The following is a 20,265-nucleotide window of genomic DNA, read 5'->3' on the forward strand; positions in this document are numbered from 1 at the left end:
GATGCTTAACCCATTGAGCCAGGCCAAGGAATGAACCCGCAACCTCATGGATACCAGTCAGATTCTTAACCTGCTAAGCCACAATGGGAACTCCTAATTTCTTTATTTTGATGCCAATTCTTCTGTAAACTAAATATTAGGAATGTTAAGACCATCTACTCATTTTTGATAAGAAGAGACCTTTTCTACAGTGGACCACTTCTTTTCTGCTCAAACTATAAAAGATATTAGTGATAATTAATATTTTATATATTATGAGTGTATTATATTCATAGATTCCAAAAGGTAAGCTGGTAGCTGTCCGATTTCCATTTCAGATTCAAATATATTATACTCCATTTGAGCAGGACACGGGTTGTTATAATGACCACACTGATCTGATTAACATTTTAAGCAGTTTTAAATAAGCAGCTATTCAAAGATGTTGCTCACAAAACATTAAAAAGAGGATATATTATAAAATAAAAACATTTCACCTCATATGTTTTAATTTATACAGTCTTTTTTTTTTTTTGCTTTATAAGCCATTGTAACTTAGACATAAAAAAAATCTCTTTTGTCTATAAAGCTTTTGAGACTTAGATTCCTCAAGCTGTAATAAATGCTCAGGTAAGGAAACAGAATGTGACACAGGATAGCTCAGCAATTAATCATTCTGTGCCTCATTCCAAATTGTGTTATCCATTGAAAAAAATTCTGCTTAACATGTTAAAGCTTTATACATTTTTCACTGTCTGCTACTGCATGAAATATTCAAAGAGCCCTTGGCATAATGAAATAGCTTTAAGATAAGCTTTATGAAAAAAATGATGATTAATATTGTAATCAAGAAGCAAGAAATGAATTTTATACCAGCATCTTAAACTGTAAGTAACACCTCTTTGAGAAACAACAAAAAAAGTATGAAATTTCAAGCTAACTACCCAATTTAAATCATAGAGTCACCTTCAAGAGGAAGAATGTTGTATTATACATATTAAAAAAATTTTTACTAATATTACACCAAATTATTAACCATGCATGGAAATCTGAGATACTTTTAACCCTCTCTATTGATCAGAAACAGGTAGTGATGTGGTATTTTGTTTTAAAGGCAAACTAACTTTTTTTTCCTAATAAAAATATACTGTGGGATTTTAACATTAAGAATGCAAATATATTCTGTCCTAGACATTTTCTGCATCTAGCATACCTTTTTATTTCTACCTCCTCATGTTTCAGTTTTCCCAATGACCTTTCCTGTCTTCCCAAGCCAAATTGTTCCTTATTCTAATATGACTTATGTTGCATCACCTCTCACGTTGTTTCAGTCTAGTGTTAGATCAGGGTATCTCAACCTCAGCAACTTTGCCACTGGGAGCCTTAAGATAACTTTGTTTTTGGAAGCTGTTCTGTGCACTGTAGGATATTTAACAGCCTCCCAGGTCTACACCCTTTAAAAGCCAGTAACATGACCACCACTCCCAGACAGGACAGCAAAACGCTTCAGATATTGACAAATGTCCTGGGGGTGGGGGAGGGGCAAAATTACCTCTGCTTGAGAACCACCATATTGGAGCATCTGGTGTACATAAAATAATGTTCAGCTTTGGACTGAATATATGCATCGTTGTATGGGACTTCAATCAGATGTGATGTTCAATAAATATTTGTTAAGTGAATGCAGCGTGAAATGGTGTTTTACTTCTGGAGTACACTGCCAGACTAATAAACATGTTAATCAAAAACTGAACTCTCAGTTTGATTGAGGACTTAAGATGCTTTTGTATCCATCTTGCCTTTGTTATTTTCCAATATTTGGAATAGAAAGAGGAAAAAAGACAGTGCTTTTACAAATTAATAGATTAGATTCCATTTAAATTCTGTAGCTCATAAATTTTTAAGGAAACTCCCCTGCCATTTTTGTTGTTTGTTTTTACTACCAGAGAAAGAGGACATCTAAATCTATTCCAAAAAGAGAACAAAAAATGGAGGAAGAGAGGTGATAATAGAAAGGAAAAAGGGAAAATGAGGCACAAAAGAAAGAATAAGTGAGCAAGATAAAGCAGGCTTTTCTATACTTATAAACCCATTTGTGGAAAAGCTGAAATAAAAATACTTTTAAATGAAAGTATATCTTTCAATTTGAAGATAGTGAAAAAACAATTATTCTTTCTCCTTGTACTTAATATTACAATTTTCTAACACAAAAAACAATAGAGAAAGAGATGCAAAAGAACATTTTAACAAAGGAAAGTGAACGAAGGAAATGGAGTAAGGGAAGATGTTATGAGAATAAGAAAATAGAGTATGGATGCTTTAAACAGCACAAAGTTCTAAAGGATCCAACATTGTTTTACACAACACATAGATTGACTAGATAACATGAGTGATAATTCAATGTAGTTTTAAACAAAATTGCAAAGTATGAGAAATTAAGGAGACAAAATCAGTTTGTTTTTTATTGCTCATGAGTTAAATGAAATATGTAAATTCTCCAAATAATGTTTACTACTTCATAAGTTGAGTTTCACTAATCTAATTAGTTCTGTAGTCCTAACTTAAGACATCATGAGAGAAAAAGCTCAAGTAATAGGGACAAATTTATTCAAGGAATTTGTCTTTTTATACTTATCATCAAGAAGATGCACCATGAATGGATAAGCAATAAGGTCCTGCTTTATAGCACAGGGAACCATATCCAATCACTTGGGATAGAGCATGATGGAAGATAATATGAGGAAAAAGAATGTTTATATATGTATAACTGGTTCACTTCGCTGTACAGCACAAATTGAGAGAACATTATAAATCAACTATATTTAATAAAAAAATTTAAAAAAGAAGATGCACATGTATTGGTTAAGAGCACAGGATCTATGTCAAGAACCTGGAACCTGGCACCCCACTACCTGGGTTCAGAAGTATGACCCTGGAGTTGGGTTCACCCAGGAGCAGACTCTGAGACAAGCATACCAGGATAAATGATGCACCTGTGAAGGCATCCTGTCTGAGGGACAGAGCCCCATCTCCCAGGGCAACTCTGGAGTTTGCATAGCACACACCTTAAAAGTTATCTCAACTGAGGAAGCTCATGTTTCATTTGTTTGTTTTTTAATCTGTCAGTCTCTTGTCTCTTACTGGTTGGAAGCTGCTTCCTGGGGCACTGACTCTCTGACACCCCTGCTTACCCTGAACTTGGCTCCTCAGTTAGAGGGTGGCAAGGGTTTGCAGTGTGCAATCCTAGCTTATCTATCAAATTTTCTATTTGAAAGACCCCCCCATAACACCAGTATGATCTTTTTCAATTTCAGTAACAAAAGAGAAGTTAGATTAACAAAAACTAAATATGATAAATATTCATAGGTATTTAGTACTGCACCAAGTTCTATAAATTTATTCAGAGTGTTGTAATGATATTAACACCGGAAACTCCTAGACTTCATATGGTCATTTTGGACTCTTCCTGCTACTAGGATAACAGGTACCCGAAGGGGATGGTGGATCCTACTGTTACTTGCAAATACTCATCTGCAGGGAGGAGTACCAGAGAATCCGATAGGTAGCACTCAGGTTCCCCTCTTTGAGGCCTGTGTTAAATGTTTAAAAGAACAATACAGCAGCCTGTATAAATAAGAGCCTGGAGAACTAAACTTTTCTGTGTTTCTCTGTCAGTTAAAGAACCCTAGAATCTGAGGCTCCTTAGAAGCCAAAAAGCACACAGACTGACCTGGGGCATTTGGAAGTTGTACATATAAGCCATAGCTTTAGAGTCTGTCAGAGAAATGGAGCTTGTACACTTTCATATATTCCATTTTCACTTGTGTCATAAAGACTTCTAATATTCAGCAAATTTTCCTCTTATCTCTGCTTTCCCTATTTTATAAGGGACATGGTGTGTCTTCTGATTTTATTATTCCGTCTCTGGTAATGGGTATTGAGATGGGATTGTGGTGGAATTCGGAGGAGAAAGGCGATGGACAGAAACTCTGAAATATTGCATCCCTTCATTGATGAGACTTGGCCTGCCTCCATTTTTGATTCAAGAATGGTTATGTTCCCTTAGGTAACAGTATTTCTCTCTCCCTCCTCCCCCACAATTTGAAAGTATAAACAACTATTTGAGCAGGTAGAGAGGAGAATTGTAGAGAATTCTAGAGAGATGGCAGGTGACAGTAGAGAAAGCCCCACTGTCACTGAAGACATGGAAAGAATATATGAGCTCAAGTGGGCCCCACAGGAGGGAACTGGGCCTCAGCCATGCTGTCAGGACCCCATCCCAGAGGACTGGACACTAGGAACAGATATTCAAGAAGCTATTGGAGGAAGCAAAGGAGGGGGCCCTGGAGGGAGCTGGGGCAGGCTCCACTCATCAGAGAGCCGGATGGAAGGGGAGGTTCCTAGCCTAGGGCCCTTCAGAAAGCCAGCATTTGGATACAGCTGTCCAAGCAAAATTCAAGACATCTCCCTTCCCTTTATTTTCTTCCCCCAAAACCCTGAAGTAGAGAGAGATCTAGAAGATGATGGGAAGGGAAAGCAAAGTGCAAAACAAGCTCCCTTCACACCTCAGGATCTTTGGGCCTGATCATGCTGGGCTGGGGACCACTGGGGGATGAGATGATAGGTAGGGAGGAGATGGAGATAGTTTCCACAGAGCATGGTTGAAGGTAACTATTGGAGAAAATGAAAAACTATATCCTACCAATTTCAGTTATGTCAAAAATTGTGCGCTTATAAAAAGTCAGACAAATGGAGTTAAATAAGATTAAAATAAGGTATGTTGTCAGGGATTATTGGGATTATGAATCCTCTTATTCCCCCTCCTTATATGTTTTTAATGTTGCCATACAACTCATATAGTTCAACATTAATACATGTGCCAAATTTCATACACCAGCATTGATAAAGATATGTAGTTTTTTTGTGTGACATCTATGCTGAAATGCGGGCCATGTGGTATACATGTAATGTGTACATATAAAAGCAAAGCCAAGTTTTTTTATACTCACATTCTTGCAGAATAAAGCAACAATATTATTCTAAAAAGATGCATTAAAATTGAATTCATTTTTATACAGTTTAGAACTCCTTGAGGGATCACAGGTTCAAGGAGTAATGTATCTCTTGATAATGCTTTATGACTCAACTTCTCCTCTCTGGAACCATCCCAAGATATAGGCTGGGTTTGCAGATCACATTAAAAGGAATATTTGCAGCATTTAATCAGACATTATCAGAAAGCACCAAGTATTAAAGACAGGTCAAGCACTTACCTAGCACCTACCTTGACATTATCTTCAGTGTAGTTAGAAAAATGAAAATAGCCATGACATATACAAGTCTGGAGCATTTTCATCACAGGAAAAAGAAAAAATCTGTAGGCCTTTTTTGAAGGTTCTCACAAATGAAGATAATGTGTCCTCTAATTTATTTTTATTATTTCTGGGATGTAATTTATGATGTTCTAGAGTTTTAGCCAGCATTTGGCTCTTTATTGACTTAGAGTGACATTTTCAATGATCTTTCAAATGCCAGCCCTTAAATGTATGTAACTGCCAAAATATAATAAATCACAAAGCAACTTGAAAGAAATTATTTAACAGTAATATCCTAGAAGCTTATGAGGTGGGAAATTTGCCACATAAAACCAATCTGAGTTTCCAATAAAATATCTCGTTCATTTCAAAGTGAAAGCTAGAATTTCTCTCATATAAAATTAGGATAAAATGAAATTTCCCTCATCAGAACCCAAGAGCAGGAGATTTTACATTTTAAGTCAGGATTGGGGAATGATCATCAAACTCTGCAAGTTACCAAGGCCAACAAACACTGACCCTTTTGTATTAAATTGAGAATATCAGTTACAGATATTCACAACCAGGTATTACTAAGTTTTATGAAGTTAGACCCAACAGCACAGGTCAACCATTTAATATGGTTTTAGTATTAAGCATATCCAAGTGTTACTGAAACTATTCATAAAATTATAATTCAGGAGTGCTAAAAATCTCACAATTATCTATTAACCATAATCTTCCATTCTTATTAATGATTTAATTTATTATAGTAAAATTAACTGTATGTATAATAATTCTTATGATGAAGTTTGGTTGTGTTTGATTTACTTTATTCTCACATCCAATGTGTTACTTACTTTGTGAGGTTTGAGTGTCTATGAATTTCTTTATCAAGGCATCAGTAGTTTGGGTATAAAGACTGAGAGCGTATCTCAGAGACTGAAGATCTGGGCTCTTCTCCAAGAAATTCTTTTTCAGGCCATTTCCTCCTGCATGAAAGTATTGCTAAAAAGGAAAAGAAAAAAAAATGTGTGTATATATATATATATATATATATATATGCAGAGGCATTTAGAAAGAAGTACTGGAGAAGTGATTTTATTGCCATAATGGTGACACTCAAATGGAATAATACAATAGGATCAACATAAGGTAGATATAAAGAAACAGTACCGCATGCCCATGGGCAAGTCCTCACTAAGTAGTTCATGTTCCCTCAGTATCTCTGAAATGTTGCTCTACATCACAGAGCCCAGGTCCTCAAGGCTTAAGACTTTTCCTCTCATTCAAAACTTAAACAAATGGGATCATGAAGATGCAGTGGTCAGGACACTTATAGAATAACAGGTTTAGTAATGTGTCACTTGGTTATTGACTTCTTTTTCAAGAGCATGAGAAAAATATCCAGGGTTGTCAAATTTCACAGAGAAGGTAGTGCCTGGTCCTATACTTTCCAAATACAAGTCTGTAATTCTAGGCCAGGTGCCCACTGTTCTCATCTTCCCCATGATCTAATCACATGATGGTGTACACATAGGCCCATCTGAGGATGCAGAATGGTCCTTAGAAATCTAGCATCCTCATTGTGGTTTTGATTTGCATTTCTCTAATACTGAGTGATGCTGAACATCTTTTCATGTGTTTCTCGGCCATCTGTATGTCTTCTTTGGAGAACTGTCTGTTTAGATCTTCTGCCCATTTTTGGATGGGGTTGTTTGTTTTTTTGGTATGGAGCTGCAGAAGGTGTTTATAAATTTTGGAGATTAATCCCTTGTCAGTCGATTCATTTGCAAAGATTTTCTCCCATTCTGTGGGTTGTCTTTTTGTGTTGTTTAGGGTTTCCCTTGCTGTGCAGAAACTTTGAAGTTTGAGTAGGTCCCATTTGTTTATTTTTCTTTTTATTGTCAATACTCTGATAGGTGGATCTGAGATGTTGCTGTTGTTTATGTCGGAGAGTGTTTGGCCTATGTTTTCCTCTAGGAGTTTGATAGTGTCTGGTCTTATATCTAGATCTTTAATCCATTTTGAGTTTATTTTTGTGTATGGTGTTAGGTAATGTGGTACCACCTTACACCAGCCAGAATGGCCATCATCCAAAAGTCTATAAACAATAAGTGCTGGAGAGGGTGTGGAGAAAAAGGAACCCTATCACACTGTTGGTGGGATTGTAAATTGGTGCAACCACTGTGGAAAACAGTATGGAGATTCCTCAGAAAACTAAACATAGAACTACCATTTTACCCAGCAATCCCACCCCTGGGCATCTATCCAGAGAAAACCACGACTCGCAAAGAAACATGTACTCCAATGTTCATTGCAGCACTATTTACAATAGCCAAGACATGGAAACAACCTAAATGTCCATCGACAGAGGAGTGGATCAAGAAGATGTGGTACATATACACAATGGAATATTACTCAGCCATCAAAAAGAATGAAATACCGGCATTTTTAGCCACATGGATGGACCTAGAAACTATCACGCTAAGTGAAGTCAGCCATACAATGAGACACCAACATCAAATGCTTTCACTGACATGTGGAATCTGAAAAAAAAGACTGAACTTCTTTGCAGAACAGATGCTGACTCATAGACATTGAAAAACTTATGGTCTCCGGAGGAGACAGTTTGGGGGGTGGGGGATGTGCTTGGGCTGTGGGATGGAAATCCTGTGAAATCAGATTGTTATGATCATTATACAACTACAGAAATGATAAGTTCATTTGAGTAATAAAAGAATGAAAAAAAAAGAAATCTAACATCCTTTGAACCTTAGAAATGTAATAAAAAAAGTTTCTTTCTTCTTCTTCCTTTTTCTTTTTTTTTTCTTTCTTTTTTTGCTATTGTCATCCAACAAACTCAAGACACTGCTATATTTATAGGTAAGATGATGGAGAAAATATATGTTGTTTGACAATGAATATGGTCATTGAAGGATGTCAGCATTTTTCATGCCGCAGGTATTAAGCACAGGTATCACTTTGGGAGACAGAATATCTAGAGATGTGACAGAACTAAGGCTGTTATTTCCTAACCACTTACAGATGATGATGTAGTTATAGTATTCTGTTAAGTTAGATAAATGGTCCTTTTCCAAGTACCAACAATGCTAAACTATGCCCTCATTGCAACCCGGTTCACTACAATCTAGGATTCTCACAGTATGGTATGTTTTGAGAAAGTTCAACAAATGATTCTGATATACCTTCCTAAATGGATATATGTCATCTCTCTGTCCTACTTCTAAAACATTTCAATGAATTGAAAATTTGTAATTATCACATTTTTCTTCCCTAAGTGGAAACACATTCTAAGCATTTTTTTTTAGAGACTGTAATGTAGCAAAGATTCAGAGCACAGGTCAGAGAAAGTAGGCAATGGGGCTGTGACCAGAAGAAAGTATTCACAACTGCAGACACCCTCCTCTCAAAGAAACCTATGGCCATTTACAATCCCACTCACTGGCTCCAGCTGGGTGTGCCATGAAAACAGAAGTGGCACCTAAAGCTACCTATGGTTATAAAAAAGGAGGCGCAGAAACATGGGAAAAGTGTTTTTTTAATTTTTGAAAATATGACAAAGATATAATATTTAAAGTTGCTCTACACCTCAGTCTTACAAAAATGTTAAAATATTTTCACATGCAGAAAGTATTGAGGACTGTGCATCTAGAATTGTTTCGGGTATCTTGGTAGATAGAAAAAATATGATGGTTCCTTTCCTTGGGAAATGAGATATGATACCAAAAGCGGGAAAATATTAGATGGATGTACTGATGGGGGAGGATTTGCTTGGACTTGACTATTTTTCCTGGAGGAGTGGTGGTGGGTGCTCTGGAGCTCTCTTTACATAATCAAGCAGAGATGGAATAATACACCCTAGTTGTAAAGAGCAGCAGGATAAAGTGAACCAGGACTAGGTGGCATCAGTGGAGGGGAAGACTTTCTCCCTTTCAGTGCTTCACAGACAAGCTCCAGGCTCATCAAGCTTGGGCATTAGTGCTGAAGATTAAAATGGTAAAGTACAGGAAGAATAAGAAGCAGCAGCTAAAATAACTTCTTGTGATTTCTTGGGACTACTGAGAGTTGTCAGGAAAAATTGTGAAAAACTTTGAAATGGGCAAAAATGATTAACGGGTGTTCTGTCTAGTGTATCCATCTGGTGTAGCTTCACTTTCCATTGTCTTGGAGTGATTTAAAACCCTGTAAATTGTGTAAAATGGATAATAATGTAAATGGCTCTTGTCTATAGAAATGCACATTAATTACTGCTGGTAGGATGCAACTGATTATAGTTCTGTATTTAGATCTGTTTTGCTTTTCTATTAGTAAATTTATTTTGGCTTTCCTCATCTGTTCGTGGTTCTTGGAATTCTCCTTTGAGCCTGTTGTAAGAGCTTACTGGTTCCCTCATTAATTGATGAGTTAACATTTTTGACAAGTTTTATAATTGTATGGATGTCACAATTATATCCTTTTAAAACAAATTATTTTAACAGTGTATATGAAGTACCCTATGACAGCATTCATAAGGGTGACCATAGTTTTTAACTCTCTAATTTGTGAGGAGGGGCCCAGGGCCCATGGCTCACCCTAACAGCATCAGCAGTGGGGGCAGTGTGGCATCAGCCTTCCTGCTGCTTCTCCCTCTCTCTTTTCCCTTAACAAATCTTTATTACATCTGTCTTGTGAATCTTGTGCCAAGAATATGAAGCAAAAGAGGCCCAGAGAGTGTTCTCAAAGGGATTATAATCAAGTAAGAAACATAACTAAATGTCAATGAATGACTCCAATAATATGTTGGATGTATAAGAAAAATGATTTAAAAAGATAATGGGGGCAGCAAACAATTCTATTGGGGAGGGAGTTAGTAAAGGCTTCGAAAGAGGTGACATCTTAGGTGTTTATCAGTTTGTCAGCACTGCCATTTTTCACTTCAGCAGCCACTAGATAAGTCACTACCATGGACTGAAGAGGAAAAGCCCAGTAGGTAACCAAGAGAAATTATGAGAAATTGCTTAGGAAGAATGGAGGTACAAGTATTCCCCACTTTATTTTTTCGTCTTTTTGAGGCCACACCCACAGCACGTGGGGATTCCCAGGCTAGGGGTTGAATCAGAGCTGTAGCCACTGGCCTATGTCACAGCCACAGCAATGCCAGATCCTTAACCCACTGAGCGAGGCCAGGGATTGAACCTGCATCCTCATGGATACTAGTCAGATTTGTTTCCTTTGAGCCATTATTGGAACTCCAATTCCCTACTTTTCGAAAGTGGGCCTTATGACACTTTGCTTTTATGGAAGTCCTATATTGGTACCTGTTTTTGCTAACTGAATAAGAAAAAAAAAAAAAGAATTTTCACTTTTGTCAGAAAACATGAAAAGGAGAAATAGAATGTTCAGCATTTACTCTTCAGTGAATCTTTACAGAGGCAGTGTGTACCTTAGTGGCAGGAGTGGCACCGCCAGGCACCTTCCCCAGGAATTGCACTCAGCATCTCTGCATCAAGCCACCTTAGTTTTGAATTGTATCTGTGCTTCATTTAGATTTATTTTGTGCTTAATGAATCCTGAGATAATTGCTTCTTTGCTCTATGTCATTGTGGCTAATAAAAGCTTTCAAAGGAACACTCTCCAATAGTGGGGAAAACCTGCAGCTGTAGTTCTCATAATGTATTACCTTGGTTAAGTTTAAAATACTTTGTTTTGCTACTTTTATTCTATTCCCACCATTAAACTTGTGCTTTCTGGAAACTGCAAGATGCTTCTAGTCAGTAGAAGGTCTAGAGAAGTTAAGAGATGACATAATACTTTTAAAGATTCATAACACTTTTTAATACATGAAAGACTCTGAGACCCACTGTGGTAAGGAAATCTGCTTAACTGTTCTCTAACATACCTAGTTCTTAAAATTACTTGACTATAGGACACCCATCACTCAGGACATCTATTAACTCTCATGGTTACACAAGTGTTTCATGGAATATGATTTAGAAAACTTTAGGATAGAAGAATGTGACTGGACTTCATATAACTGAGATATGTTTGAGAATCTAAAAGACATCATGTAAAAACTGAACTAGAGTTAGGCTATGAAAGCATACACTATGTACAATATTTGCTTGAAACCATCTAATAATTTTATAGGAAAATATGTTTTTACTAAAAACACATTATTTTACAGACTTCTGATACATGGGAGACTAATCATTGAAGCAAAAACATCAATAAGGTGTCCCTTTGCTCCTGAGTAAAGCCTAAAGTTCTCCTTATACTTGCAGTGTAAAGCCTAAAGGTCTTACTCTATAGGCTACTGAACTGACTTCCTCATTTGAGCCATTGAGTGTTATGAGTCACCGTGTAAAGGCTCTAGCAGGATAGTAAATGAACAGTAGAAGATTTGTAAGGGTAGAAATGACGTGTTTGTCTTTCAAGTGCATTGAGTGATCGAAGATGTTGCAAGACAAATCTGAGACAGGAGGTAGCAATGTTAGGAGAGAAAACAAGATGGAAGATGCTAAGGAAAGCCTCCATTCAGGGACCACAGATAAATAACACAAGCCATGGGCTCCTCACTCAAAGAGGGAAGGAAATGATTTCTATGGTTATGCAAATGTCAACTTGACAAAAACACTACTTTATGGAAGCCTCTCACACAGTATTCAGAACTTGGGCAATAGCTCCTAAGAGCACAGGTAAGGTCTGTATCTCACTGGTAGAGTTATTGCATTCACCTTGGTAATCAGAGATTTTGCATTTAGTTTTGACCCTTTGCAAGAGCCCCCAAAGGAACAGGAGAGTAGAATTTGTATTTTGCTGTGTCTTGGGTTTGAAAGATGTAAATGCGGTGCTGATGCGTGAGAATGAATGTCTTAACTATTAAGCAATATCCACCATCCACAGCTCAGTGTGGCTTAGTTGATCTCCATTCATTATAGTAAGCATTTTGGGTGGAATTAAATGCTAAAGGGGGAATGTGGGAATATGAGGTTTTAAAGCCTTTTGACTGTTTCCCTTATGCATTTTAAAAGTGATTTTTTTTTTCCTCTATTGGTTCTAAACCAAAAAGTTGGGACTCAAATTTCTTATTATTCTGCAACCTGCAGTATAATCCAAGAACCTTCAGTTTCATTTGTTTAGATGTTTTAGTTAGACTGGTACAAATCAGAAAATAACTGGCAAAATGAGTTACGACAGGTCATTTCCTCCTCATTCAAGAAAGGAATTTTCAATCAGAGAACTGTGGAGAAGTTGGCTGTTAAGTTCCGTGAAGGGTACAGATGTCAGCTGGATGACATTCTCTCTACCCTTGGCCTTGTTCTGGCCTGATATTTTACCATGGACTTGGAAAAAGGCAGAAAACATATTTTCCAAAAATGTATTTGAGCCAAAATTTGAAGTTAGTACATTGGATGACAAGCTCTGACTTTAGAAAGGTTTTGGCAATCTGGAATGGTGGGTCAACATTTATATGATGAAATGACAAAGAGGCCTGTATTCAGGATAAAATGTTTCCTGCAAAGTTACAGAATGGGGGTGACTTGACCTAACATCAGTAAAAATTTAAAAGCTATTAAGCTTTATTCGCTCTCAAGTTTAATATGATTTATTAAGTGATGCATTGATATGCACAAATAGCTCAAAACAAAGGGTGTGAAAGAGCAATAACCTTCTGTGATGATTAGAACATATCTGGACTATTAGGGTCATTTTTAGGTGTCATAATTTATAAGAAATATGAAAAAGTGGAAGGCATCCAAAGGTAGGTGACCAGAATTTTATAAGGTCTAAAAGGCATGTTATTTAATAAATGGCTGCAGATAACTTGGAGCAGCATGAGAGTTTTGTTTTGTTTTCCCTGAAAGGTTATCACATAGAAAGGAAATAGAATTATTTTATAGCAGTTTCAAAGGACAGAAGGAGTACAAATGCATAATTTGTACCAGGGAAGCAGATACTGGTTCAGTATAAAGATGATTTTTCTAATAATAAGTGCTTCTTAAAAATTGAAGTTGCTCCTTGTGAGTTAGTGACTGGCCATTATCAGGAGGTGGTCAGTTAACCATGGGCCAACAACAATGCAAACCAGCATCTCTCTTTTTGCATGAAAAGGGAGATGCTGGCTTCTGTTTCCAATTTTGAGATTTTTAGAATCCACTTCTTTGACCTATTCTTTACCTTAAAATGTACCAGAAAGTACAATTCTTTAACTTTCCTCTGTGCAGTGTGAATTTTTTGCATAGATTATTTAACCTCACAGAGCACTGGTTCATTCACTTGGAGAACGGGAGCAGATATATTCATTCACCTGACTGTGATGCTGTAAAGATGAAATTAATTACTCTTATCTGGAACCACAGAGGGAATTCTTTCTACTTATAAGAAGATATACTTTACTGTTGGAATAACTCCACAAAGTCTAGCCTTGCTTTTTTCCTGAGCACTAGCCCCTGTCTCTGGCATTTGACTCGACATTCATTCCCATGTTCCTGACACTATATCTCACTCCAATGTGGCAACAGGCAGACAGCCTTCCTGCTTGATTTGCCATTTTTCTCAGTGGACCATGCTTCCTGGCCTCTTGGTCAAAACATTGAGTTACCCTGGGTTCCTCCATCACTGTTGCCCCATTTTCAGTTGCTCTTTGGGAACTGAAAGTGGGAAACCTCATATTCCCACATTCTAGATTGGAAACAGTGATTTCTCCTTTCTTGCATCATTCATATCCATCTTTTACTTTCTACTTGTAAGACTGCCACCTTGGTGATGGCCCTTATCATCTTATGCACTAAATAAATGTAACTGATCTCTGATTATAAACTTGAACTACTCAATTCATTTCGTATATTCCTGTAAGATTTCCATTGCTGAAATGGTGGTGCTTTCAGCATGCCATATAGTTTCAAAACCATCAACTTTCAACCCAAACATTTCCTGTAACCTCAATTTTACATGGCTTCCCTATGCAAATTTCCCATTAAATTCAGTCCAGTCCACAGAGGGGTCTAGCACTGACTCCCAGCATTCTGCTCCTGTGGCTTTCCATGGTCAAACCCTTTCTCCCTGATTATGTTCAAGTCATGAGTCTTCCTGCAGAGAAAGCTATTGTCTTTCCTATCCCGCCTCTGAACTCCCAGCTGTCCTTCAAGACTATTCTTTCAGCTTTTCCTGATTTCTTGAGCTCATGGTGGTGGCTTGCTCCTCTAAATCCTTACATCTGTGCCCACTCCCCACTCCTGCCCCCCACCCAGTAGTATCTGTATCACCCTATTCCATATGTGACACTGTTTTCTTGTAAATTAACAATATCATTACTTAATGTGCCTTCTCCCTCTTTTAATCTAGATTAGAAACTCCTTGAGAAAAGGAATGGCAATGCTTCCCAAAGGGGAGTCTCAGAAAGCACTGAAAATTTTAGGGGGTTTGTGAAAATTTTAGGGTGAAGATGCTGTGCACAGGGAACCAAAAGGACAAAGGGAAGGCCTTGGACTATTTCTTGGGGAAATGAGTCAGATTTAATCATTAGTTTCATTGAGAGAGAATGAAAGGAGGAAAAGAAAAAACTACTTGTAGTAGCATATGTCAGATCTGGGTTTAACAGTAGAAAGAGTTTCCTTCAAAATAAACCAATCCTCAGGCAGTATGATACTTATATTTATGAAGCGCTTTCTATATGTTAGGAACTGTTTTAAATGTGGTAGCTCAATCTTCTAATAGTAATCCCTTAAGTCCTGTTATTATTCCCACAAGAGAGGACTGTAACTTGTACACACTAGCTTTTCTCACTCATAATCACTCACTATTCTGGTACTCTAATGCCAGTCATGTTCCCCATGTAGTTTCAAATATTCTATTTACATTTTATTTATGTCCATTTTCTAATGTTTGTAAAGGCTTCCAACCTTCACATAGTGGTACTTTGCTTCATGAATATAAGGAGGGTGGTGAGAGGCACGGTGACCACATCTGAATGAGGGTTGGCAAGAGCTATATATGAGGTATTGTTTTCTTTACCTTGAAAAAAATCATAGGCTTTTTTTTATGTTTCTTGTGTTCTTCATGAAAATGCCAAAAAAAAAAAGAAAGAAAAACACTTGAGGCCTTAATGTTATTTGTGAGAAAAAATTAGAATGGCTAAATAAAAAATCAGGGTAAATGCAGTCTGCATGGTTAGCAAGCTATTCTTTTTATAAGCCTAATAAAAACACTCCATTCTTCTAATTCTTCATGTTTGTCATATACTTGAAGATGTTTTAGAATCTATTTTTACTGACTAATGGAAGCATGCTAATCCAGGAAGATTGTACTTTTTCGGTACATATACTATTTTGAGAGTGGGTTCCCATCATGATTCTTTTTCTTCCAATACCTGCATCATTTTTTTTGGAAAACTCATGCAGATGATCCATTTTGCAAACTCAGATATACTCATAAACTGCCTATAACAACAAAGTTTATTTTTAAAAATTACTTGACAGCTATTTTAGAAATTATCTCCCAAGACAACTGGAGTCCTCTTTTATAACTATATCAGGATATGCTACTCTTTCCCTTTTCCAAAAAAAACCTCAAAATCCAGATTCTTGGTGTTTAAGCCTATTTTGGCTCTAATTCCATCTGTCTCTACTATTCCCTGTAATTCTCAGACTTGATCTCACTCCACACTAGACTGTTTCAAGCTTTCAGGCTGACCCACACCTTCTCACATTTCAGTCATGCTTTTCTCTAAGCCTATGATGACTTTCCACCTTCCTTTTCCCAATTCATGCTCTAAACCCCAACTTTCTTTTCCAAGAAGCTTTCCCCTAGACACTCACAGGGAATGTTATCACCCAGTCTGCACTCCCCAGCACTTTGTCTGCAGCTGTTTTATTTTATGAATTGTAGATGTTTTTGTTCCTAAGAATGAGATCTCTCTTATCTTCGGCCACCCTCTCCTGCTGATTGTATTTCCTACCCACAGTAACTCTTAAAGAATGATTTTTTGAATTGTACTATTCCAAACAATGAGTTTATTTTGTTCTTCCCATGAGCAGCTGAATTGTAAATAATGCAAAAACTATACCTACAATGATAAAAGAAACCATGCTAAGAAGCAGCTACCAAAATTGCCTCTTGAATTATGGATACCAGAATGGGGTAGGACCTCAGTCAGGGTATGAGCCTCAGAGGCAAAACATCACGTGTTATCAGTCTGGGTTCAGAAGTGGTATTATCTAGGATTTTTCAAAGTCATATTTGAATATCTATTCAAATATCTAATATTCAAATATCTATTTGAATATCTAATATGACTTTGAAAAATCCTAGATAACATATAGTTAGTCCATATTTTCCCCTTTAAACCAAGAAATGCAGATTTCTAGAGGGCCCTGATTCACATATTTATTATTTTTAGAGATATTTTGTATTTTACTGCATGATGTCAAGCATTTGCCATATGCATTTCAGCATGTCATGTTTGGGTCCAAATAAGTGTTCCAAGCGAATTTTGGAAGCTTGGGAAAAAGAAAACCAGCCAGTTTTTTTCCCCTAGGTTTTTCAAACTTCGTCAAAAATAACTTGGGGATTTCTCAAGATTTAAACATTTCCTGAAGTCTTGGGATTCATGCTCCAGTCAAGTGTCCATGCTGGTGGAAAAGACCTGCAGTTTCTCTTTGAAAGAAACCCACATTTTAGGGAATCCATGGCAGTCCTGGGTCTTCCCGAGATATGGGTCTGAGACTTAAAAGGGGAGTTTCTCCATTGGCTTCTGTAGCAGCTTGCACATACTGATTAAGTTCTTGGCTATCTGTTTCAGAGCTGTTGCCTTTCTACTTTTATTTTCAAATACTATTGATTTGGCTCTGTGTTGGCAGGTAAATGTAAAATCTCCAAGCCCAACCATGCTGGTTGCAGCACATCATTGTAAATCTGTCACTTGTGCCATGTTCTATCCTTTTGACTTATAATTGAAACTGCATGTGACTAGTGTGACAACATAATCAAGTCCAATTTAAATTTCAGTATTTAGAAAGTTAATATTTTCATCAGTCCTTGTGTGGAGTTTGAAGGATTTCACATTATTCTTATTAGAAAATAATATAAATAATTGAAATACGGCATTTTAATTTAGAAAGAACTAATCTCTCCACAAAAACATTACCGATTTTGGCTTGCTACATTTTCCTACACCTTGTTAACATTTTATGAAATAATGAGACATAGAAGTAAGGGCACTGATTTTAGAGTTTGGAACCATCTCTCAGCTCTGCCAATTAAAAGCAGCTGTGTGGCATTAGATAAACAACTTAAATGCCCTTAGCCTCTGCTCTTTCATCTATAAAATGTGAATGATCATTCTTGATATACCTAATACCCGCATGTTTATAAGGATCATGTAAGATGATGTACATTCATGAAAGGTGACTGAAAGAATGCACAACACTATTTCAGACTACACAAACTCCATAGCATTCTCTCCCTTCAATTCTCACTTTTTTACTTCTAGCTTATTTGCTTAAATTCAGCTAAAGAAGAATTAAAGATCTTGTCTTTGGCAGCCTTTGGGAATTAGTCTGGGTAGCATCTACTGCTTCAATTTAAGAATATCTTTCTCACAAGGACTTTGTCTTATGGTATTCCCTTTGCTGGGCTCTCAGCAGACATTGAATCAATCACTAGCTCTTGGAGCTATAATTCATTTAAGTAGTATTCCTCTTTCTCCTGAATTCCTTTGCAGTCAACATCAGCATTAGCGCCTTGCAGGATAGTTGGGGCAAATCTCAGAATCAGACAAGGGAATCCCAGCTTTGGCAAAATGATGATAGGGCCAGTGAAAGTGGTGTCAGGTGAATCCCTTGACAGATGGGCAGATGGCAGGGACAAAAGGGTCTCACAGCAGGCACAGTAGGTATAGCATGGGGACCCCAGAGAAAAAGTTGCATCACAGAGACTGAGGAATGGAGGGGACTGAAGACCTGACCTCAGCTCTGGGATTCAGGACAATCAGCATCAGGATCTAGTCCTGGAGAACAAGATCATGACATAGACCCATTTGATGGAAGTTGGACACTAGGCAGCAGCTTTTCCTAAGGAGCAAGGCAAGTATCTGGTGACTAAGGCTGATTTAAAATATCATTATAGATGACCTGGACAGGAAGATAGGATAGTTGAGCTATCAACATGTAATCAAGAGGATTGCTTGGGGATCAAGAGTGTCTCAGAGTTTGGGCAGAACTAGGTCTGCGGGTGCTGGCTATTTGTCCCCATCAAGAAGAACTAGAGAATGCTGGGTTTAGGGACAGGAACCAAATGCGTCAATACACTGAATGCCATTTTTTATTTTCAGAGAACACATTTTTCTTTTTATTTTAGAGTCACCCATTGACCTAATAAAATCCACAAAGGGCTGAGTTCTGATCCTAAAAATTCTTTTTTTAATTTACTTTTTACTGTTCATTGTGTGCCCCATAGTTATTTTTTCTACTAGCATTCCTCATAGCCATGAATGCTGCTATAGCTCCAAAGGTCAATCACTTCTTATTCATATTTTTGAAAATTACTTTTAAAAAGAACTGCTTTTGTATTTTCCTTTTTTTCCATGTTTTCCCTTTTTAAAAATGATTTTGCAAAATGTTATACCTCCAGCCAATACTCTTGCTGCATCTTTAGAAACTCTATTGCTGTCATCTCTGTACCAAAATTCAGACTCTCCACTTTCTACCAAGTATCACAAAATTTTCCCTTGCAACTTTCATTTTACAGTTTCAGTCACCAAAGCATCCAAAGATGGCCTCTGATTAAATACCAAACTGCACAAGTCATGAGATAATAGTTTTGTGAAAGTGTCCAGTTGTTACACAAGTGGAGCAGTTTTAATGAGTCCTATTGTTTCTTCCCAGTGAGATCATTCTGTGTTCTGAAAGTGGTGTGGTAGCTCACAGTTCTTTATGACACTGTTCACATGTCCTTGATAATAGATGCTTCCATTGAAGCACTGAGACACTGGACACAGGCTACATTTAGGAGATAAATTTTCCCTCTTTAATAACTTTCACATATAAAATGTCTGTATAGAAATCTATAAGGAATTATATGAAAACAAAGAACTTTTAAGTTATATGCTGAGCTGTGCCGATACATAGCCCACACTACAATAACTTTTGGTCAACCTTTGGCTATGAAAAAGTGACACACGCAACAAATGCCTTTGGGTTTTCAGCAGAAAACTAAATTATTGTCTTTACTTAAGAGAGAAGGGAAAATTGATTTTTCCAAAACCATTTCAACAAGCACAGAAAGCATAAACAGAAGTTTTGTTATCCCTAAATCCCCTGAAGCCTCTATTTAACTGGGCTTTGGGGGTACACGTCTTTCCTTGAAAATACCTGTCACAACACAGGTTTGATACACATTCTCTAAAGGTAGACAAAAAGGAAGCAGCTATAAGGGCAGAGAAATGTGGATGTAACAAGGACATAGTATGGTCTAAGTCCGACACACTCCTAGAGTGTATATGTACAACTCTCTACTATGTCTACAGATGGCGCAGCTTTACTGATATGTATCAGGTAGAGCATCAGGTAGCATACACTCTGTGAGGTACACAGAGAACTCTGGATATACATCCAGGGACACTATAACCTCACCTTGATGGTAGCCAGGACCACTTCCATTATAGCACACTGTCTCGGTGTCAGACCCTTAGCATCCTCCCGAATCATGTGCTCCTGGAAAACAGGTTAACAACTGTTTATAAAATAACCACTTTTATTTACCAAGTGTTTTCAAACAAAATATGTATAATCCCTATATGGAAACAGTTTCCATTTGAGATATCTTTTTTATACAGACCCATTTTAGAGGATGATTTTGTCAGATGTTTAATAAAAATCTATTTTTCTAGAAGAAATGCTAAATATTTATTTAGAAATCAGAACTTTGATTTCTATGTGGCCTTATTTTTCACTTTCAAGACAATGATAGGAAAAAAACGAACCTTGGAAAA

The 20,265-nt window shown here is 37.1% G+C and overlaps 1 protein-coding gene across 10 annotated transcripts in view; it reads right to left on the reverse strand.

Annotated features, from left to right (window-relative positions):
• The window catches only part of UNC13C (unc-13 homolog C), a 602,011-nt gene that overhangs the window by 45,247 nt on the left and 536,499 nt on the right, over nt 1–20,265 (reverse strand). For all 10 annotated transcript variants that reach the window (XM_021095034.1, XM_021095054.1, XM_021095023.1 and 7 more), the window contains 2 exons: nt 19,907–19,987; nt 6,134–6,281 (listed from right to left, as the gene is read on the reverse strand). In XM_021095034.1, coding sequence (XP_020950693.1) covers nt 6,134–6,281; nt 19,907–19,987 — 229 coding nt within the window. The remainder of the gene's footprint in view (nt 1–6,133; nt 6,282–19,906; nt 19,988–20,265) is intronic.

This window comes from Sus scrofa, chromosome 1 (assembly GCF_000003025.6).
Source record: "Sus scrofa isolate TJ Tabasco breed Duroc chromosome 1, Sscrofa11.1, whole genome shotgun sequence".
Classification (NCBI taxonomy): Eukaryota; Metazoa; Chordata; class Mammalia; order Artiodactyla; family Suidae; genus Sus; species Sus scrofa.